The sequence below is a fragment of the Castor canadensis genome, chromosome 12 (genome assembly GCF_047511655.1).
Source record: "Castor canadensis chromosome 12, mCasCan1.hap1v2, whole genome shotgun sequence".
Taxonomy (NCBI): Eukaryota; Metazoa; Chordata; class Mammalia; order Rodentia; family Castoridae; genus Castor; species Castor canadensis.
This window is the reverse complement of record NC_133397.1, coordinates 79,794,041-79,816,914: the sequence shown is the minus strand read 5'-3', so window position 1 is coordinate 79,816,914 and position 22,874 is coordinate 79,794,041. Positions and strand designations below refer to the sequence as shown.

Genomic DNA, 22,874 nt, shown 5'->3' with positions numbered 1-22,874 from the left:
AGGATTTTTCTTAACAATGGTTTGTTTTGTATTTCGCACTTTCTTCTTAACTCATTCATCCTGTGTGGATCCACAATTTAGCACATTTCACAATAGACGAAGCTAACATAGCCATCTTCTTACACCCTTAGGAAGCTTGTCTCATCTTGGGGGTGGGGAACATCCATGTTTGGATATCATTCTTTGCTAGGCAGAAGGTGGAAAGAGTTTTGCTAGCCCACAGCATGGTCTACTGGACACGTGGGTGCAACTCACTGAGGCAGGAAGTCAGGGAAGGTGGTCCAGGTAGATGGCATCTGACTTTTTTTGGAACTGAGATTTGAATTCAGTGCCTTGCACTTGCTAGGCAGGTGCTCTTCCACTTGAGCTATACCTATAGCCCTTTTTGCTTTGGTTATTTTGAGACAGGGTGTAATATTTATGCTGGGGTCAGCCTGGTCTGTGATTCTCCTATTTAGCTTTCCATGTAGCTGGGATGACAGGCGGGTACGACCATGCCCAGCTTTTTATTGGTTGATACCACACCTGGCTGGCAGTCTCACTTTTTAGGTGAAATGATACCCACTTCTATAGATGAGAACCAGTTTGCTTATACTCACTTTGCCTATAGGCCAACTTATTCTGGAATTTTATTTTGTTTTGTTTTTGTAGTTATTTTAGTGTTGCTTTTATTTGGTCATCTAATAATCTTGCATAAGGCAGCTTCTTGAATTGAATTTATTTTTCTGAAAGATGTTTATTATAATAATGTCATTATATCACTAATGGGTTATTTTATATCTCTTGAACAGTTGGATTTTTTTTTTATTCTTGAACCTTTTAAGGACTTTTTGGGCCATATGTCTGAATACCATTTAAAAAAAATTTATGCTTAACAATATATAAATTTAACAATATATTAATTGTTTGTTATACATTGACCCTTACCTTTAACTCAGATCCATCACAGAAAGTTTGTAAAAGCATTAAAAGTTTTGCAATTAGGTGTTATTTTCCCAATTAGGTATTTAAGATCAATCATAGATTTATAGAGGTCTATCATGACAATAGCAAAAATAAGCAAATAAACAACCAACAGTAACAGATTTGTTTAAATGAATGATGTTACAGCTGTACAGTAAGATACTAGATAGCTACTCAAATGTGTGATGCCATTAGACATGTTTGGTATGGGAAAATATTCTGCCACTTTGTTATATCAAGAAGTAGGTTGAAAAAGAGTATGGTTTCTATGATGTGGTATGAAAATCTGTCTATAGTTAAGTGTGTGGTGGAAAAAGTGTTGTCATTTGGTAATGCATTCAGAGACAGTATTAATGTTTTTGTTTTCTGCTGTTCTGGATTTTCCAGTTTTTCCACAATAAACCGGTTGCCTAAACATCTCCTAAGCAGGAGATCCCCACCTCTACCATCCCCATAGGCCTGGCACAGGCAAGAAGGAAGGAGGGACTGAAAGAAGGAAGGAAGGGAGGGAAGAGCGAAGGGTAGTTCTAGAATTGAGTTTCCTTGAGCTGCTATCTGCAGCAGCTGAATGCTCTTGGAAAGCTGGGAAGCCCCAAGGAAGTTCTTCAGAATTGCTGGAAAATGATTGTCTCCAGAAGTCTTCCCTGAGATAATGAGTAGCAGTAGGTGTTTCTGGAGACTTTGGGTGGCATGAAATCACTCTGGGAAACCCTGCTCCTCCCTAGGTTAAGTTTCAGGGCTCCTCCCTGGTTCATTAGTGTGCTTAAAAGGCCAAAGCATCCTTGAAGGAGCAGGCAAACACCACAGGATCCTGCCAGGATAAAAGATCATTCTGAGGTATCTTTGGGTGTTGGCATGAATGGGACCTCTCCTGATACCCAGATCCAGAATCCTCTGCTTGGGGGCTGGGAGGCTCAGGGTCCTGTTTCCTAGGCCCTTGACAGCCCAGTCTTTGCCTAAAATTTTTCTATGTGTTTTCAAAACAGGAGAGTCTACTCATTGTGGAACTCAAGATGGTTCTGAGTGGGGCACTATGCTTTCGGTGAGTATCTGGGTCTCTGATGTGGTGGTGCCCACTGAAGAAAGTGAGTTCCTGGTGGACTGTTGTCCAGCCTTGTGAAGAAGGATGGGAGGAACTGCACTTGCCCCAGCTGGGGTTGTCGCAGGTGGAGCAGACAGCTGGGAGGTTGAGACCAGTGCCCCATTGCCCTGAGAGCTCTTCTAGCCTTCTTCAGATTGGAGCAAGACTGGGCAGGATACCTCACAGGTTCCCCAGTACTAACTGGAGACAACTAACCAGCCAGCCTGGAGCTGCAGCCTTGTCTAGCCAGAGTGAGAATGGGAGTCAGGAGACCCCCCTACAGAGTTCTGCTTTAGCTTCCCAAGGCGGCTAATTGATGTCACTCAGCCACTGTGCCACTTCCTCCTAACTGTCCTTTTGGGGGAAAGTAAAACAAAAGCACTAGTCTGCCCAGCTGTCCATCCATTAGTATGTACCGAGTCAGGCGCTCTGATCTGCCCCAAACTTTACAGTGGCGGATGAAAATATTCCTTTCTCTCATTGAACTCAGTCTAGTACAGATAGACTTCTATACCTGGGTTTCTGCATCCACAGATTTAACTGGAATCTGGTTTGAAAATATTTTAATTGGATCAAAAATATCTAAAAAATTTCATCTGTACTGAACATGTACAGACTTTTTCTTGTTATTATTACTTTAAAATACAGCATAACAACTATTTACATAGTATTTGCATGATGTTACATATTTTAAGCAATATAGAGATGGTTTAAAGTATACAGGAGGTGGTGTACAGATTATATTATCAGGGACTTGAGTGCCTGCAGGTTTTGCTATCTGCTGGAATCCTGGAACCAATTTCTTGTGGATAACAAGGGAGACTATGCAGCATTCTCCAAATTGTGTTCTATGGGACTCAGTCCCACAACCTGCTTTGTACAGTGGAGTCCTCTAATGGAGTGAAGAGAAATGCAGCTTTCTGTGTCCTCTTGTAAGAGGTCCACAGCACAGCTCAGCATACCTGTGACTTATAAGCAATGTAAATCGTGTTTGGTCAAACATCAAACCCATTTTTACACTGCTGATAGTTCCCCCATGTGATGCCTGGAGAAACCTACTTTAGGATACATGTTTTACCCCACAAAATGCTAGATAATCAACTGAGATTATTCATGAGAAATACCTTTGAAAAGTAAAATAAAAATTTTAATTTAAAGAAATGACTCACTTACGTTGGAATATGTGGCCAGGTAGGAGTAAAAGTACCTTGAAATCTTCAATAATAATTGGAGAATCAAATTTTAATTAGGAAGAGGTCTGGGTACTATCTAACTTACCATCTAGTCTAGTAATAAGGAGACCCAGGTTCAGAGATCTTAAGTGACTTGTCTTTTGTGACTCTGTAGCAATGATGGCAGAGCCCCAGGCTCCAACTCAGAGTCCTGTTTCTCTTGTAACAGAACACAGAGAAGAGATCAGTTGGGGTAGAAAAGATTGTCCATTGGTAGGGCAAGAGTTGGCATAGCAAAGAGGGAAGGTTGGGCTGTTACATTTGGCACAGTGAGAAGAGAGGGAGACAAGATGCCTGAGATTGGGGGAGTCTCTGAAGCCAGGACAAGCTGTAGGACCCACCCCTCCTCTAACAGAGTCTTATTCCTTCCTGGTGTTTCAGAATGAAAGATTCAGCCTTGAAAGTGCTTTATCTTCATGATAACCAGCTTCTAGCCGGAGGGATACATGCAGGGAAGGTCATTAAAGGTTGGTGACACAATGAAACTCCATGTATCTTATGCAAATAAAAATGTCTGTTTTTAAAAAATGGAGAACAGGAAGGTAAACAGGTCCTGTCTGGGGATTGGCACCAGTGGAGAAGGGATATAAAGAAAGGGTGTAGGAGGTTTAATATGGTAGAAATATTATGTACTCATGTATGAAAATGGCAAAATGAGACCTGTTGAAACTATGCCAGGAGTGGGGGAAGGAGGGATAAAGGAGAACAATAGAGGGGATAAGTTCAACTTTGATATATTGTAAGAACTTTGGTAAATGTCACAATGTATCCCCAGTACAACAACAATAAAAAAAAATGTTGGTGACAGAACATGATTCCATGGTTCCCAGGTCTCTTTACCCTCTATGGGGAAGGGCCAGAAGATCTTTCAAGCAGCTATGTAAATCAGCCCAGGTCTGTAGCCCAGGCATGCCACATCAGATGGCATGTTTATGGCATCAGAGGGTGCCATAAACAAGGCTCCCAGCAAAGCAGACCTAGGCCCTGGGGCCACCTAAAGCCTTTGTGTAGAGCTGGAATATTTCCCAGGACAAGTGGCTTGCCATTCAAAGGTAGACTATGTTTGATATGTACTTTCCTGGAAGCCAGACCGAGGCAATGACTGAAGCAGGCTATCTGCCCTTATGCCCATATGGGTGAGTTCAGCCTCTCCACTTTGGGACTCCTTGCTCTCCTTGGGTCCTTGGGCATCCAGACAGCAGATGGCACCATTGAGCCTCATGCTTGCTCACTATGTCCACATAGTTTGACAGGTCTTTCTACAACAGTGCATATCTGCACACCTAGGCATTCTTATGGAGCACCAGAGCCAGGCATATCCCTCTGCTGTGTTGTGTGAGCATCTATGTATATGGGCTGGTATGAAAGTGAATATTAAATGTGTATATATGTATGCATAGGCATGTGAACATGGTATGGTCATGTGTATATATCTGTATAAATGTGTGCATGTATGCATACACTTGTGTACAAATTCCATGTATGTGTATGTGCATTCATGTGTATATATATATGTGTGTTCATACATTAGTTATGGTTATGTGTGCATATATGTGCATGTATCTGTGTGCATATGCATTCACATATGCAATATGTGTGTGCATGTCTGTGTGTGTGTGATGATAGAGGGATATACAGAGGAATGAGATCCTCTTCTGCTCACAAGAATCTCACAGGAGTGCAAAGATGTCCAAACAACTCTAAAGGGAGGCTCATCAAGACAAGTTACAGAAAAGAAGTCTAGGAATCAAGGGATTCAATTAGGCAGTTAGAGAGGTAGTCTCTTGAGGTTTACAGAAAACTTGAAGATTTGGTTCTGAATGAGGGCTAGGGTGAGAGGTGGTACAATGTGTTTTTGTGTCTTGATGTCCACTCTGGGTCAGGAGACCACCCTTCCCCATGTGATAGCTGCTGAGAGACTTCTTTTCTGTCCAGCCAGTTGGCAGGATACCATTATCCAGAATCCAGGGTTGGAGGAGAGTGGACAGAAGGGTAGCCAAGTCTCAGTACCTTATCTCTTTTCTGTAGGTGAGAAGATCAGCGTTGTTCCCAATCGATCACTGGATGCCAAGCTATCCCCAGTTATCTTGGGTGTCCAGGGAGGAAGCCAGTGCTTGTCCTGTGGGACAGAGAAGGAACCCATTTTGAAACTAGAGGTGAGTCTATTGTGGCATCCTCACTATCTGTGACTAAGACAACAGATACTGAGCAAATTGTGGTTGGGGGTTCGGTGCCTGGGCACCTTGGTGATGCCATTTCAGGCACTGTGGATCACAGCTTTGCCTCCTCCCTGAGGGCTCTTCCCTTGCCCAACCCAGCCCTCCCACTGCCCCTACTTCTGTCTCTCACCCACCCTGCCGCTTTACTGGCAGCCAGTGAACATCATGGAACTCTACCTTGGTGCCAAGGAATCCAAGAACTTCACCTTCTACCGGCGGGACATGGGATTCACCTCCAGCTTCGAGTCAGCTGCCTATCCTGGCTGGTTTCTTTGCACTGTGCCTGAAGCTGACCAGCCTGTGAGGCTCACCCAGATCCAGGAGGACACCCCCTGGGATGCACCGATTACAGACTTCTACTTCCAGCAGTGTGACTAGGGAAGTGTGCCCCACCTGCAGAACTGAGCAGAGTCAACTTGGGCAGAAAGTGGAGGAGGAGCACCACAATGGGCAATGATTCCCCTCTGCTCTCAGGACACTTCTGACTTATGGGGCACATGGCTACTCTCTCTTCTGGCCTCCAGTTTGAGTAAATTCTGAGATTTGGAACTCAGTACAGAGATTCCTTCTGCTGGGTGCTATTGGAGTGGAATCTTGTAAAGACCACAATTTACAAACTGGGAGCAATATAAAAAGTTTTCTAAGGAGTGGAAGAGTGATAGAAATCCCTTATGCTTCATGGTACCTGACATAGTGGCCCGGATTCCCACTGGAGATGCTGTCATTGCCATTGTGTGTGAAAGAAGTGTCATAGCAGTAGACATCAAGATCCTTGGCTGGTTTGGCTGTGCTTTCTTTTATTTAATTGGCTATTATCATCTATTGCTTCTTTCATCTCTGCCCTCAGCCTCTGGCCCTGGCATGAGGAGGCAGGGATATTAGAAGAAACAGTTTCAGCTGAGAAGACAGAGATGGACAGGAATGCCATTCTGTTTTGAAATTTCAGGCATAATAAAAATCCCTGATGCTGGTCTCTAATGATATGGAAAGATGCTTATGACACATTAAATAAGAAGAGCATGTGATAAAGTAACATATTTTGCAATTTAATTTTAATTTTTAAAACTATCTATATATCTTTGATTTTAAAAAGTCTGGAGGAGTTTACACCAATTATAGCAATGATTAGGTAGTGACAGTACAAGTGATTTTTTTATTTATCTGTATTTCTTCATTGTTCTATAATTAATATGGATAACTTATGTAATAGTAAAATAAATTAATCTTGGAGTAAGCAGAATAGACACTGTTTCTGACTGTCATCAGCCTGTACTTCTGTAGAGTGAAATCCAAAGTGAACTGAGCTTGGCTGCTTTGGGCAACAGAAGCAGGAATCAGAAAACAAATGCCAGCAAAGACACCAAGAAGGAGGATGTGATGAGTTTGTGTGACTGGAATCTCCTGGGAAAGAGATTGATAGAAAAAAATCCAAAACAACAACAAGAGAAAAACCCACAAAAATAATGATGATGATGATGATGATGATGATGATGATGATAATTAATAATGATGCATCCTGGGCTTTGATCTGGCAGGGCCACAGCCCCTGGGATTCCAAGGTGTAAGATCCAGCTTCTGAGAGACCTGCTGTATTGACTGAGTAGTGTCCTTTCCAAATTCATGTCCTAGAACCTCACACTGTGACTTTACTTTGCAGATGCAATGAGTTAAGGCAGGGCCATGCTGGGTTAGGATGAACTAAATCCCATATGACTAGTGTCCTTTGAAAAAGAGGACACAGAGGAGGCACATGTAAGAAAGCTATGTGAAGGCAGGGGCAGAGATTGGAGATATGCGTACACTGCCACAAGCCAAGGAATGCCAAGGGCTGTGTCAATCACAGAGATGAGGATGGAGTTTTCCATAGGGCCTTCAGAGGGAAGATAGCCCCACTGACACTTTGATGTCAAACTTCCACCCTCCTGAGTGATGAGAATACATTTTTGTCATTTAAAGTCACTAAATGTATGGTAATTGGCTACAGCAGCCCTAGGAAATTAATGCAGCTGCTAATGATCCCACCTCCTGGTCTTCAGTCTTCTGTATGAAATCCCTCCCACTCAGTGCCAGACATCTTCGGACCAGTGGAATATGGCAGAATTTGATGCCACTTCCAAGAGTAGGTAATAAAAGACGATGAGGTCCCTATCATCCTGAGGGATTCAGGATCCCTCTCCCTCTCCCTCTCCTTCTCTCTCTCCCTCTCCTTCTCCCTCTCCCTCTCCTTCTCCCTCTCCCTCTCCCCACCCTCCCACACACTGGGGGAAGCCAGCCCCATAGAAAGACTCATGTGGTGAAAACTATAGTCACCTGCCAACAGCAGGTCCTCCAGCCCTGTCAGGACTTCAGCGACTGCAGCCTCATGAGAGACTGAAACAGAACCATCCAGCCAAGGTGCTCCAAATTCCTGCCCCTCCAAAAGCATGTGAGCTCATCAATATATGTTGTTGCCAGGTTACTTGTTATGCAGTGGTAAGTAATACTCAAGGAAAGTGAAATGTATACATTTATTTTATGATTGCAGTTTTCTCTGATAGTTTCATTTTCAAAATGAATACTAGCCTTTTATTGACCCAAATACTTTATTTAAAAGCAGATCATGCTATATTTGTTGAATTTTCTCTGCTTCCACAAGGTTTAGATCATCGTTGTCTATTTGTGCTCCTCTAACTCCTACATGTCAGAGTCTATTTCCAATCCCCTATCTAACTCCTGGAACTGAGAGCAGACGCCAGAGGAGGGTACATATCTGAGCCTCAGGTATTCTTCCTGCAACTCACTTGTTAGACTAGCCTAGCAGGTTTGGAATTTGCAGAGACCAGCAAGGTGGTCAGTACAGAAGGGATGGCCTTCATAGGCTCTAGGAGCTCCAACTTAAATGCAGCTGAGGTCCCCAGGCAACAAGTACCACAGCTCGTATCACAGGCATCTCAGGGCTGCTGAGAACATGGGCCCCAGATTCCAGGCTGTGCTTCTGTGCACCACCCGCAACCCCATGCACACTCTTTCTCTGTCTACAGGCCCAGACTCAGTCTTATGATGTGTACCCTCTGCTTTGTGACTCTTCACCTGTTCTCTGTGCTTATGGAAATCACTCATTTTCAATACTTTGCTAAGATGTTGCCTCTTCCAAGAAGCCTTTGCTGAATTGAGATCCCTGGACTTCAGCTCTGGCAATGCTTTCTGCACACCTCCCTGTACCTTGTAGGGAGCTGGCTTGAAGTCTTCTCTGGCCTTGGGATGACCTCAAGGTTGGGGCTACAGCAGTGTATTACTGACTAGCATAATACTTGGCAAATAATTGGAACCTTGTGAATATAGAATGTGGAAACTCTTTGTCCACACTCTGCAACATTCTGTCTCCTCCATTCATCTAAACCCTATTGGAGCAGTTCCAATTCCACCTCATTCTTGAGAATTTCTCCAGCCCAAAGTGATTTCTTCATCATTTGTGGGCAACAGAACTCAAAAGGGCTTTAGCCCAGGTAAACTGACATAAGTCAGCAGGAAAGGGAGGAATATAAATATTACTTTATTACTTCTGGGAATGTTTGTGCTTAAAGACTGGCATCATGGTTATTCAAGAGAAGACACCCTAGTGATTTCTGCAATTTTGATATAAACCATAGGCCTGGTGCAATGTCCATACCATGTGAGGTTTGTGCCAATTACAAATATTGAAAGGCAGAGAAATCCAAGACCAGGTCATAGGGGAAGAGACAAAGGGACTAAGGATCTGTATCTTGAAGAAATAAAACATAGGGAGCCCCTTAAAACAATAAAAGATCTGCCAAGTTGAACATATTTATTCTCAACCAGGCACTAGTAGTTCACACCTGCAATCCTAGCTACTCAGGAGGCAGAGATTGGGAGAATGGTGATTCCAGGCCAACCTGGACCAAAAAAAAATTGTGAGACCCCTATCTCAACAGAAAAAAAACTGGGTGTGTTGGTGCATGCTTGTCATTCCAGCTACTGCAGGAAGCAGAAATAGGACTGTGGTTCAGGCTGCATAGGCAAAATGTAAGACTCAATTGAAAAAAAAAAAAAAACAGAGTACAAAGGGCTCGGAGGCATCGCGCTCAAGCTGTAGAGTACCTGCTTATCAAGTGTGAAGCCCTGAGTTCAAACCCTAGTACTGCCAATATATATATATATATATACTTGTTCTTTGCAATTCCAGGAAACACAACTAGAACTAATGGGTACAAATTATGTGGAAGCTATTTTTTCCTGAATGACTCAAAAATCCTAACCACAAAGACCATATACACCATTAGTGCTTCTTTAAGAGGCTGTGAGGTCCCTGACCTTGGAGTTGTTGAGGAAGAGCCTGATCAACCTGTTTCCCAGGAATGCCATAGCACAAATTTCTCTATTTGGAGGGACACTCTGATATTATGTCTAAAGTAATTTTATGATAAGAGGTTTTTTTTCCATTCAAGGAGTTTTTCTACTATTATCTCCAGCATGCCCTCAGCTTAGAGAGTATGGTCTTTTAGGTTATCTTTCAACTGCTTATGACTTAGTTCCAGCTGGGGAGCTAAGCTATTTAATAGCATAAACCTTATACTGTATGTCTTTGTCACACAATAATGTAAATTCTTGGTATATACACTCATTAATTGTCCAATATAACACCTCACACTTTGACCCTTCACACAGAGTGGTGAGATATTGAGAAAAGAGGTGAAGAATGATCAGGAAGCAAAAATCTTATCTTGTTCCTGTCCCTTTTCTCATTTCTCATCCTGTGGGCATCTGGTCCCACTTCTTCAGTGGGATCAGGCTGGTCCCACTTCTTCATCAAACTTTCTGGAACCTTACAAACCTTTGTGGGCCTGGAATGAAGAATTACAATAAAGCTATTTGTCTCCAGAGACCATTATGTCCAATTCTTTGCCCCTTGGGTTGGTGGATGGATGGGTGGACAGATGGATGGATGGACAGACAGGATGAGAGATGAGTAGATGCGTAGATGAATAAGCACATGATCATATGTATGGATAATTGGATGGGTGAATGGATGTATCTATTAATGGACAAATGGATGGACAGACCAACTGAGTTAAGTAAAATCAATTAGAGAACTAAGTGTCCATTAGTCCTGCCTTGCTTATACTGATGTTTTTCTTAGTAGAGCAGGGCATTTGGCACCTGCCCAGTCCCAAGGTAAATCTAAGGTCAATATCTTTTACAGCTGCATTTCCTTAGATGTTCTGTTTCATCAAGCTAGTACCAACCAATTAAACCTGTTCAATCAAACCTATTGAAAATCATCTTTCCAAACAGGATCACACTCAGAATGTTACAAGCCTGGTTCTGTCCTTGGCTTTTTCAGACTTACACTCTCTCACATTCACCTCCTCTCTCAGCCTCAAAGCATCAAAGATGTCTGACCATAGTATTGTTTATCTGACTGCCAAACCACTAATAACATAGTCAATGACAGTAGCTACAGAATGGGGCTCAGTGCCTGACCTCTGCCAAGGCTTTATGGGTGACTCTCTCTCCCTTCAACAAACACCCATTAATCTCTCCACCTTCTTATTATCCACACTGTGTTGAAAACATTATGAAATCTCTAGACTCTTCTTCCTCCCTGACCTGGAGCCAATTAAAGTGATTGCTGCAGGCCTGACCTACACTGACCAGACAATATAAAACAGTGCAGATGCCCTGGAGAAATCAGTTGGAGTTTCCAGGTATCAGAGTTCCAGGCACCCAGGATTTGCAGGTCAGTGGTAGAAAAGCAGTCTTCTCTCCTTTTCCTCCTTATCCCTATCCTCCATAGCCTCCTCCTCCTCCTCCTTCTTTTTTCTGTCAATGTCTCTTTTCTGTGGTGTTGGGGATCAAACCAAGGGCCTTGAGCATGCTAGGCAAGTGCTCTACCACTGAGCTATATCCCCAGCACAGCCAATGTCTCTGAAATGCCATCTTTTTTAACTTCTCCTGGCAAGCTCTTTAGGCAATAAGAAAATCCTTTCATAGAACATGGTGGGGTGATCACTAGGAACACATGGTGGAATTTGAGGAGAAGTATGAGTTAAGTCAAATCAAAGATTTTTAAGTATTTAGAACTACAGACTTTAGAAAGTCATCTCAGAAGAAACCAGCAGTATTCAGACAGTGTTTGGTGATGCCTAGGAGTTCCTTAGTGATGCTCCGGGCCTGCTCATAGCCAAGAGGAACACCAACAGGGTTCTAAGGGCTCCATCACTCCCTGTGAAGCAAAAGCAGGTACTCTTTATCCATTGTACATTCACTGGGCTTCTGTGTAACTTAAAACACACTGTGTTTTAAGTGTTTAAGTTTTAAGTTTCTCACTGTGAAACTTAAAACAGTTTTGAAAAACTAATAGATTGGGCAGAACTCTCATTCCAATGGGGATAAATTGGAGGACCAGGGATGAAAGGAAGCAAGGTGAATTGGTAGCAGATCTAGGTATAGAATCCAGACTTGTATTTGAAGCTTTCTGTGTATGTTTCTGTGTTCATAAGTTCCTATGTGTGACAGTTAGTGTGGTTAGAGCTTCAAGTGAGCTGTATGCCATGTTTCATGATTTCAAGGTTTATCAACTTTTATAAGGGAAACAATTATCTTAGTGTACAACAATAAGCAATACAGAAAAATTTAATAGATGTTCACAGTAGGGTTAGAGTAGTAAAGGATTTATTAAACTCTGAGTAATGGAATCATAAATTGTTTGACCTCAAAAGAACCTTAACAACCATGTAATCTAATTCCATGAATTTACAGATGATGAACCTGAGGGTTGGCAGATGAGTGATATGAATTTGTATGTTTGAGTTCTTGCTCTGGGATTATGAGTAACTGGACAGAACTAGATACTAAACCCATATATGTTGATGCCATGTCCAATGATCTTAATACTGAGAGATCTGCATGGACAGTTACAAGGAGGGATGACTGTTAAGGGAAATTAAAGACAATGCTGAGTATGCCCATTGAGAAGACGATAAAGAAGTCATGTTGCTTAGAGAAGTGATTTAATGTCCACAGAGAAGTAAGATACTGTCATACAAGAAAATCAGGGCCATGTGGTGTTGAAATGAATAACCACTGTAGATTCTAGAGCTGGGCAAGAAAGTGGTGAAAGAAGTACTTAGAAAATGAGTTCCAGGTACCTCACATAGATTGGGTTGGATCAAAGATTAGACAAGTCAGGAATACCAACACAGTTGCAATGGTGACTAAAAGCACGAAGTTTATATTTTAAAGGAATAATCTTCAGGGTTTGTTGATGAGGCAGACACAAAGTGAGGAGAAATGGGCAGTATTTTCAATACTTCTCAGGTTTTGAAATTTGCTGGTGAGAGGAATGTTATAGAGGTGAGAGAAATGGAATTGAGAGGGATAAGTGGACCAGGAGAAGGAAAACATAGTTAACTTGACCTCAGATGTATTTGGTTGAGTGTGATAGCAGAACATGCAAAGGGGGATGTCTAGTAGACTGCTGGAAATAAAGAAGGATGTTCAGTCTGAATCTTGGAGGCATAAGACCAAGATGGTCATTGCAGTTGTAGAAACTAATAAATTGCAATTTCATCAGGTATGAAATTAAAGTGCTTAGGACATTTTCTTGTGATTCTCAGTCTTAGGGACAGCCATAAAAGAAGACAAAATTTATAATGGGTCTGATACAGGGAGAAGAAGCAATGTGAGAGCAGCCAATCAATGTCAAGGGTTCTGAGAAGGCAGTGACCAAATAGCTGGTCCCTGGAGTCTTTGGACTCAGCTCCATGGGAGTTCGTACTGATCTTGGAGAGAGCAGCAACCCCCACATAGAAAATGTGTAGGAGAACAAGGATAGGAGAGGACATGTGTGATGTGCAGAAGAACATGGAGTGAGCCCAGGGCTTTGTCTATAGTATTTGATTAAGGACAGGAGAATTGGAGAGATCTGAGACAGCAAGAGACCATGTCTGGGGAGAAGTGGGAGGAAGAAAAGAGGGATATGGGCTGAGGTTCCGTGGAAAGTCATTGGGGGCCAACAGGGAAGAGAAAGCACTGGGTGGAGTGTGTGGCACATTGAGAAGGACCTTGGTAGAATCTTAGCATTGGGATCCCTGGATCTGCTGGAGTAGAAGCCAGAGTCTCATTCTTACTCATTCTATCACAATCTAGCCAGAACTCAGGCAGAGGGGGACTGATGTGAGAGTCTGTAGGAGACACTGGGATGTTGGGCTTTGCCAGGATTGGAAGGTTCTAGAACTCAGAGGATCCAGATAGATTAGACCACCACTGAATTTCCTTCAGCTCTTTGAACTGACACTGACCATGAATAAGAAACATCAGCCTGTATGTTCATCTTCATATCCGGTTCTCCACTGGGTCTGCCCTTCCTGGTTCTCAGCACAGCTACCTGGCTGCATATACTTCTGCTTCCACAACCAAAAGAGCCATAGTAGTCTGGTGAAGAAGGAGCAAGCCATCAATTGGATTTGCATGGAGTCTATGTTGCTGTTGGATTATCTGGGCTGGGGGATCAGCTACTCCTTTATAATTCAAAGTGTGGTCCAGGAGCCAGCAATGTTAACATCACCTGGATGCATGTTTGAAATGCAGAGTCTCGGGCTCCACCCCAGACCCAGGAAGTAGAATCTGTATTTTAACAAGAGATACCAGAGATTTATATGTGCTAAAGATGAGAAGAACTGAGCTAGCATACTGCTTTCCAAGCTTGGCTCATCAGCGGAATCACCTTAATCCCTACTGAAGAATAACTTTTAGCCTAGGAAGTAATATTTGTCGAGTGCCCCAGATGATTTGGATAGACAGGCACACTTAGGATCTGGTGACTTTAACTGAACACTTTGTTTTTTTAAAAACTAAAGTTATAAAGGAAACTCATGTTCATTATAGGAAAAGTGTCGAGATATTAAAAAAAAAACATAGTACTGTCAGATATACCAACCCTGGCAGTCTTTGTTTCTATGTGTGTGTGTGTGAGAGCCTCTATATGTCTGTGGATTTAAATGAGATTGCAATTTATATATTAATCATAACTTTCATTTTTTACTTAATATATTTGGAAATTTTTTGTCATAAAATGTTCTTCCAAAATATTATCTTTAATATACACATACTTGTTATTTACTGGACTTGTCATATTTTTTAACTAATTGTCTATTGTTAGACTTTAGGTTATTTCCAACTTCTCAATATCGTAAAAAAAAAAAACAAAAAACAAAAAGTTAATACGGTGAACCTCTTTATAACTAAACATCTGAACGATCCATTATGGCCCCTGGAATAAGGGCAATACATATAATCCTGGAGTATGTGGAATGCTTTAAGGCTGATTTATAACACTGAATCCATCAGAATTTGCACCCTTAACTATATTCTGTTACCCTTTACTCTCAACAACTCTTGAACTCACATTAAGGCCCAAGGATTGAAAATGACTTGTTCAAGGTGACAGTGCAGATAGATCCAGTACTAAAAGCCTCATTGGCTGCTACAGCCCTATTTCTTCTAACACCGGAGCTATGGGGTTCAGTGATGCTGAGATGGTCTGAATTCCTGGCCTCAGTATCAGCCTGTTCCTCCTTGCCTGCCTCCCATCGGTATCATTCTACCTCTCTCTGAGCTCTACTCCTTTCTTCCCACCTTCCTTTATTCTTTCCTGTCTCATTTTCTGCTTTCTTAGTATTTTTCTTTTCTTTCCCCTTCTTAGTTGATGAGAATCAGATCTACTCAGTAAACATCAGCCCTAGTAATCCTTGCATTTACTCTTTGGGATTGTTTTCTGACTCTGGCTCTGGGTTTCTTTCCATGCTAGAATCTGGATCAGGCCTTTTGAGGGGTGGTCATTTCAGGGAAGAGCTTTCAGGTAGGATCATCCACCAGGGAGGAACAGAATTTTGTGAAGCTGTGTAGCCTGAGGCTTATATGAAGTCACTTTATTCACTCTAGATTGTTCACCTTCAAAATCACAAGTCTCTGAATCTCAAGCCTGTTTTCAACCTGGATCAGAGCAGGGGATTGGGGTAGGCTCTCTTTAAAGTCTTGGTAAGGCAATTCCAGTGTCTGGGAATGATGCTTCCTAACTCTCCAGTGGGACCCTGCCTTCTCCTGCTGCAACTGGACATTCCTCCTAACCATGCTGCTTTTCCCTCTGCTCTGGGCTCTGGGTATCCAAACCCTTTTTAGGGAGGGGGTGGTGAGAGTGCAGCAACCTTCCAACTGCACTGGGAAGTAGGACTGGATCTGCTCCAGGCTCACCCTCAAACTTGGGGCTAGAGCACATCCTACCTGACTCTCAGCAAGGGAAGTGTCCTGGCTAAGCTACTGGGGGAACCTGTTCTCTGATTTGCCAGAGCTAGCACCAGCACATGTACCAGGCTCACTCCCCTGCCAGTTCCGCTTGTTCCCAAATGAGGGAAAGGCAGAGCTGCCTGGAGCTGATAGGCTGGGGGAGACCTTGGTGGATCCTGGCAGCCCTGTTATAGGTAAGTGGCTTTTGCAGCCTATAATTGGATGATTCTGACCCCTAATGTGTCTTGCCCCTGTTTCATCTACCATCTTTCTTTAACAGCACTTCTCTTCTCCCCCTTAGTGAGGACCAGACATCTGATTGCAGGAATGTGTTCCCTCCCCATGGCAAGATACTACATGTAAGTCATCCTGGTGTGTCCCTATCTTTCCCAGCCAGGGGCCCTGGGGATTACATGGGAAGAGGGAAGGAAGTTTGAGTCAGAGAGATGAGACTCCTTCTTACCATAGAAATCTCAAGTGCCCCATAATTACACTTCATTCTCCACAATGACAACAGCTGTCTTTCCTGAGTTCTGAGTGTCTGCATGATGCCAGCCATTCCACTGCCTCACCTCTATCTGAAAAAATCTGTAAGGGGAGTTTTTGTAACTCTGTTTAACAGAGCTGGAAGCTGAGTTCAAAGAACTTACATAACTTCTTCCATGTCACCCAGTTACCCAAAGGCAGAGCTCAGGATCAGACTCCATGTCTTCTGGCTGCTGCATGGACCTCTCTCTGAAGGCTCAGAGATCATCCAGAATCACAGTGACAGCATTTTATTTATTTATTTTTTTGTTGTGCTGGGTGGGGTTACATTGTGGCATTTACAAAAGATTTTACAATGTATCAAATAAATCATACTTGAATTCACCCCTCCACCATTCTTCTTTATCCCTCCTCCCCCCATGCCTGGAATAGTTTCAACCAGCATCATTTTTACTATTTGTATACATATGTACACTATATTCACCTCCTACATCCTTTCCTCACCTCCTCTCCTCTCCCACGGGTCCCTACCCCTCCTGTTCTGCCCTCCTGTTCTCCAATTTTGTAAAAGAAAAAAAATGTGACATTTTTGCTTGTTTAAGATAGCTATATAGGAAGTTTCTTTGTGGCACTCCTATATATATGTATGTATATACACACATATATATAAATACATATATATATATGTATTATATATATTAGCCCGAATTGGTTCATTTCTATTTTTCTTCTTTCTAACTTCTTTTCTCATGGTGGTTTCAACAGGTTCAAAAATTCTATAGTCATTCTTGTATAGAGGGTACATCAACCATATTCATCTTCTTAACTTCCTTCTTTTACCCTCCCCCTCTTGTATGTGACCTTCCCTTGGTGTGACCTGTTTTTGATAATGCAACAACAGCATTTTAATGGAGGCCTCTGTGACCATTACTTCCAGTCTGGACTTCCGACTCTTACTTGCATTTGGCCTCACTAGAGATTTACATCCTTTGTTACAGTTACTGGTTTTCTGCTGCTGGCAGAAAACAACCTGGTTGTCAAGGTTTGAAAGACAATGCCAACTGGCAAGCCCAGGGTCTTTTCAGACCGCTGTTTTTATTGTACAAGTGAGCCTGCTTTAAGCGTGCTGCCATTAGCTAAAGTATTATAAGTAGCTATTGCAGAGGAAGAAAAATCCACAAGTGGTGGTGTTGGTCCAGAGGTTCTGCCTACAAGGGTATTAGAGAGCTCCCCAGGCTCTCAGAGCAGTTGATGGGTATTTTTGAAACCAGCCAGGCAACTGGGGTAATAACCTACATGACTTTGATGTTCCACATGCTCACCAGGGTTTCTTCCCAGCTCCTCATAGTGCATACTTACCCTCCCAGGCTGGTCATTAGAACCATAACCATCCCTAAATGACTGTAATCAGGCCCTGTTGCAGTGCTCTGCAGACTTCCTGTATTTAGTCCACCCAAAGCACACCTCACCCTGGCCAGAGGCAGGGGTTGGTAGTCATGTTGGAAAGTTAATGTAACATTGATTTTTTTTTTCTGACTTATAGATTTGTGGATTTTCTCTGACAAAAAGTCTTAAAAATATCTAAAAAGTGAATCACACTTTATTATACATTCAATCCCTTTACATTTTTTTTTTAGTGCTGGAACTTGACTCAGGGCTTAGATCTTGAGCCACTCCACCAGCCCTTTTTTTGTGTTTTTTATGAGATAGGGTTTCATAAACTATTTGCTTGGGCTGGCTTTGAACCACAATCCTCCTAATCTCTGCCTCCTGAGTAGCTATGATTGCAGGCATGAGCCACTGGTGCCAGGTCCTTTACTTATCTTTTTTAGTTATCAGCACAAGTTAATTTTCCAAAGGGGTTTCATTGTGATATTTACAGACATGCTTATAATATACTATTATCAAATTCACCCTGTCTAACCCCTCTTAACCTCCCTCTCTCCTCCCCACTACTAACACTTTTACTGGGTTTCATTTTGCTATTTTCATACATAGTTTACTTTGACCATATGTCACCTTCATTACCCTCTTCTTCCCCCCTTATCCCTCCCACTGATCCCCAGGTGTCCTCCTTTTATACTCTTGCCCGTCATCATAATCATCATCATCAGTTTTGGTCTAGATTCTGCATATAAGTGAAAACATGAGACATTCTATCTTTCTGAGCTTGGCTTATCTTACTCAACACGATCATCTTCAGTTCCATCCATTTTCTTGCAAACGACCTAATTCCATTCTTCTTTATGGTTGAATAGTACTCCATTGTGTATATGTACTGTATTTTCTTTATCTATTCATGGGTTGTTGGGCACCTAGGCTGACTCCATAGTTTAGCTGTTGTGAATATTGCTGTGATAAACATGGGCATGCAGGTATTTTTATTGTATGCTGACTTATATTCCTTTGGATATATGCCCAAGAGTGGTATAGCAGGATCATATGCCAGTTCTATCTGTAGTTTTTTTTTTTTTGAGGAGCTTCCATACTGATTGCCATAGTAGTTGCACTAATTTATATTCCCATCAACAATTTATAAGATTCCTTTTTCCCCATATCCTCACCAGCATTTGTTATTGTTTATTTTCTTGATGATTGAGATTCTGAGTGTAGTAAGATGGAATTTCAGTGTCATTTTGATTTGCATTTCATTTATGGATAAGAGTATTAAATATTTCTTCATTATTTATTAGCCAGTGTACCTCTTCTTTTGAGAACTATGCTTAATTTGCCCCTTTATTAATTAGATTATTTGTTGTTTTAGTGTTTAATTTTTTGAGCTCTTTGTATATTCTGGATATTAATCATTTGTCTGATGAAAAGCTTGTGAAGATCTCTAATTCTGTGGATTCTGTCCCTCTCTGGTCATTTCTTCTTTTTTATTACAGAAGCTTTTTGACTTGCTATGATCACATTTGTCAATTCTTGCTCTTCAATTCCTTTATTGAGTTCAGTAATCATCTACAAAAAAATAATACCGACCCATAAAATAAGGCCCATTATATCTAGAGACACCCGGGCCTCATAGGAAGCTTATCAGTCCTGAAAACTTTCCTTAGCTCTTCATCAGTTATACACTCAATCCCTAATTCCTCTGAGCCTCTGAAAATCATAAGCCTTGGAAGCCTGCTCTTTCTTCTGAGACAGACCTGCTCTTGGTGGAGTGGTGTTTTTCTCCTCACCTGTGGAAGGGAGAATTCCCCAAAGGCTCAGCGTGGTGATTCAAAGCATAGGGGGCTAGGTACTTGGTGGCTCCAATGGTGCTAAAAAGCAGGGGGCCATAAGCACTGCCGTCCTGTTCCAGAATCAAAGATGTGGATCAGAAGGCTCTGTACATAAGAGATGGCCAGCTGCTGGTGGGAGATCCTGATACAGACAACTGTCGTGCAGGTGAGCTTCTGGGTGCTCCCCTGCTGGGATTTACCCCACACTGTTTATCACAGACCCTTGCTTCTCTTCTACTCTCTCATCCCCACCAAAGTGTCAGCAGCTGCCCCTGTGACAGTGAGAAGAGGCAGGAGGCTTTGGCCTGTCCTAGTGGGAGGGTCTGATCCCTGTGGAGTCACACATGCTCTGCAGCCTCATGTAGGGGCCAGGCCAGGTATGCTTGGTACCGATTCCTTCTTGCTGGATCTTCACTTACTGAGAGCCTGCAGTCTGGGGTCCCCTCATCTCCTGCTTGTCTTCCCTCTTCCTTCCCAGAGAAGATCTGCATACTTCCTAACAGAGGTCTAGACCGCACCAAGGTCCCCATCTTCCTGGGGATCCAGGGAGGGAGTCGCTGTCTGGCATGTGTGGAGACAGGAGAGGGGCCTTCTCTGCAACTGGAGGTGAGAGACCCTTCCTCATTCTGGGGAACACTGAAGACCTAGTCTGTCTCCCAGAATACTCTGGCATCTTTGTGCCCATCTGTGGGTTCCTATCCAGGGCCACATGTCCCTCTCCTTCAGTTTTCCCTTTGCATCCAGCAATGAAGCCCTTGCCTTTTAGAATCTGCAGAAGATTTATTCACATCCCTGAATAAAGCCTTGTCTTGTGAGTTCCTCCTTAGCAAAGCCCGGGAGGCCTGTGGGGCTGACATCCAATCAGCATGCTTATCATACAGCTGGCTCCCTTACCCCCACAGGATGTGAACATCGAGGACCTGTATAAGGGAGGTGAACAGGCCACACGCTTCACCTTCTTCCAGAGCAGCTTGGGCTCTGCCTTCAGGCTGGAGGCCGCTGCCTGCCCTGGCTGGTTCCTCTGTGTCCCGGCCGAGCCCCAACAGCCAATACGGCTCACCAAAGAAAGTGAACCCTCAGCCCGTACGGAGTTCTACTTTGAACAGAGTCGGTAGGGAGGTAGGAGACTGAGTTCCAACCTGGTGTCCCAAACCAAGGTCATTCTGCTCAGATTCTGTGGTAGGCAGAATAATGGCCTGTCAATGATGTCTACATCTTAATCCCCAGAATCTGTGAATTCATTAGGTTACATAGCACAAGGGACTTTGTAGATGTGATTAAGTTAACTATCCTAGTAATCCACGTGGGCCTAATGTAATCACAAGGGTCCTCATGAGAAGGAGGCAAAAGTCAGAAGAGACCAGAAGTGTTGCTGCTAAGTTTGGAAAGGGAGAATGGGAGCATCAGCTGACAAATGCAGGCAGTTTCTAGAATCTGGAAAAGGCAAGGTAGTAAATTCTCCTCCAGAGTTTCCAGAAGGAGTATAGCTCTCCTGACACTCACTTCAGACTTCTGACCTCCAGAACTGTAAAATAATAAACTTGTATGGTTTTAAGTCATTGAGTTGTGATAATTTGTTACAGCAACCATGGAGAGCAACACAGGGCCCCAAGCACAGTGCACCTATGCCAGGGGCTTGAAGTAGTCTGCTGAGTTCTCCTTGGAAGGCTACCCACAGCTTCTCCTGGACATGTTGTGGTCAAGGTCCAGTGGAGCCCCTGAATTGAGATGACTCATCACAACTGGAAATAACTGGCTGGAACTTGGCTAAGAGTTTACAACTGGAACTGACACTTGTCCTCAGAGCCCCAATCCAATCCCTTCCCATTTTATGGAGAATCTGTGGCTTGGCTCAAACAAGAGCAGAACCCATATTTTCAGGGCTTAGAAGAAGGGGTGGGCTGCTGACACTCTTCCTTTTGGGCTCAACTACTCAGCCTTCTCTTGACATATTCTGAATTCTAACTGTTGGTCAGAACCTTTGAGAACATTGTGTGCTCCCTCTCAGAACAACCTGCAAGTTAAGTGCTCTCATCTCCATTGACAAATGAGGAAACTAAGAGAAGTGAAATAACCTGCCAAAGGTCAGGCTGGCTATACAAGTTGGAGCTCAAGTTCAAGTCCGACCTATTTGGCCCCTGTTCCATTCCACTCCAGGATCTGAGAATAGAAAGGTGAACAAAGCAAATTTCCTTGGTGCTGATCATTGAGTGGGAGAAAAACTGAACCAGCAAAGAAATCAGAGGAGGTGTTTTTGACTTTTCTGAGCTGAGGCTGAGGGACAGGAAGGCACTAGAACTTGGAAGGATCTAGACAGAAATCCACTTCCAGGATAATACAGCAAATGCTTCAGCCCTGAGACAGAAAGGAGTTGTTGTGTTCAAATAATAGCAGAAGGCCTGGGGATTAGAGCCTGGAAACCAAGGAGGGTAGGAGGTGAGCAGGACTAACAGGTTTGGGTTAGTGGGGCCTTAATGGCAAAGTATGGGCTTTGATATATTGAATGCAATGGGAACCAGGGGAAGCCTTTAAGCAGAAGAGACATGGTGGGCTTCACATCTCTAATGCATAGGGATTCTTACCCTGAGTTGCCTCTCCACGATCTGTTTGTGCACCAAACACTTTACCATCTGGCTAACTCATTGTTACTACGTGCTTATGTGTTGTAATTGTGCTTTTTGTGTGGTACTGGGGTTTGAACTCAGGGCAGGTACTCTACCACTTTATTTATACCCCCAGACCCTTTTTGCTTCAGTTATTTTTCAGATAGGATTCCATGCTTTTTGCCTGGGGTTGACCTCAGACCACAATCTACCTACCTTTGCCTCTCAAGTAGCTGGGATTACAGACTTGTGTCACCATCACCCAAGCCCTGACTGTGCTTTTTTGAAGGCACATTCTGTCTAATTTTGTATTACTAGTAGCCTGAACTGCAACTGGTACACAAAAAGTGCCACGCAAATAAAAAATCTTGAAAAATTAGTGGCTAGTCACATGATTCTGGTTGAACAATATAAGGAGAGCTATGGTAGGAAGGTGGACTGATGCCATTGTGGCAGAGAGGTAGAGCTACCAGGGAGAGATGTGTGAAAGAAAGGGCACCTAATCTAGGTCTGGGAAGAAATGGAGTTTTCCAGACAGAGAACATGGGGTTGGTCACTCTAGGCAGAAGCAATTTAGGAAGGTGTGCTAGAGGAGGACTCCCTGGCACTTCTTGGGTGTGGTGAGTCATCCATGTGGCTGGAACCCAAGGCTTGTGGCTGAGGAGTTGCTGGAAATTCAGATTGAAAGATGGGTGGAGACTGATTGTGCATGCCTTGCAAAGGAGGTTAGACCTTGTCTGGGAGGCCCGGAGGAATCATCCAGTATTTCAAGCAGGACAGGG

At 43.0% G+C, this 22,874-nt stretch overlaps 2 protein-coding genes across 5 annotated transcripts; both read left to right on the top strand.

Annotated features, from left to right (window-relative positions):
* The first annotated feature begins 1,710 nt into the window (after window positions 1-1,710).
* On the top strand, window positions 1,711-10,373 carry Il36rn (interleukin 36 receptor antagonist). The gene is made up of 5 exons (XM_020151531.2): window positions 1,711-1,800; window positions 1,950-2,005; window positions 3,658-3,743; window positions 5,305-5,432; window positions 5,649-10,373. Exons 2-5 carry the CDS (start codon window positions 1,977-1,979, stop codon window positions 5,871-5,873), a joined length of 468 nt encoding a protein of 155 aa, XP_020007120.1. The 5' UTR covers window positions 1,711-1,800; window positions 1,950-1,976; the 3' UTR covers window positions 5,874-10,373.
* A 762-nt stretch (window positions 10,374-11,135) lies between these two features.
* On the top strand, window positions 11,136-21,044 carry Il1f10 (interleukin 1 family member 10). 4 transcript variants are annotated; one of them, XM_074050169.1, is made up of 7 exons: window positions 11,159-11,232; window positions 15,438-15,511; window positions 15,842-15,973; window positions 16,081-16,138; window positions 19,570-19,655; window positions 19,968-20,095; window positions 20,392-21,044. In XM_074050169.1, exons 4-7 carry the CDS (start codon window positions 16,107-16,109, stop codon window positions 20,602-20,604), a joined length of 459 nt encoding a protein of 152 aa, XP_073906270.1. In that variant the 5' UTR covers window positions 11,159-11,232; window positions 15,438-15,511; window positions 15,842-15,973; window positions 16,081-16,106; the 3' UTR covers window positions 20,605-21,044. The 4 variants fall into 4 exon arrangements, with proteins under 4 accessions (XP_020007119.1, XP_073906270.1, XP_073906273.1 ...); XM_074050172.1 differs by lacking the exon at window positions 15,438-15,511 and having other exon boundaries at window positions 11,190-11,232; XM_074050171.1 differs by lacking the exon at window positions 15,842-15,973 and having other exon boundaries at window positions 11,192-11,232.
* Window positions 21,045-22,874: the final 1,830 nt, after the last annotated feature.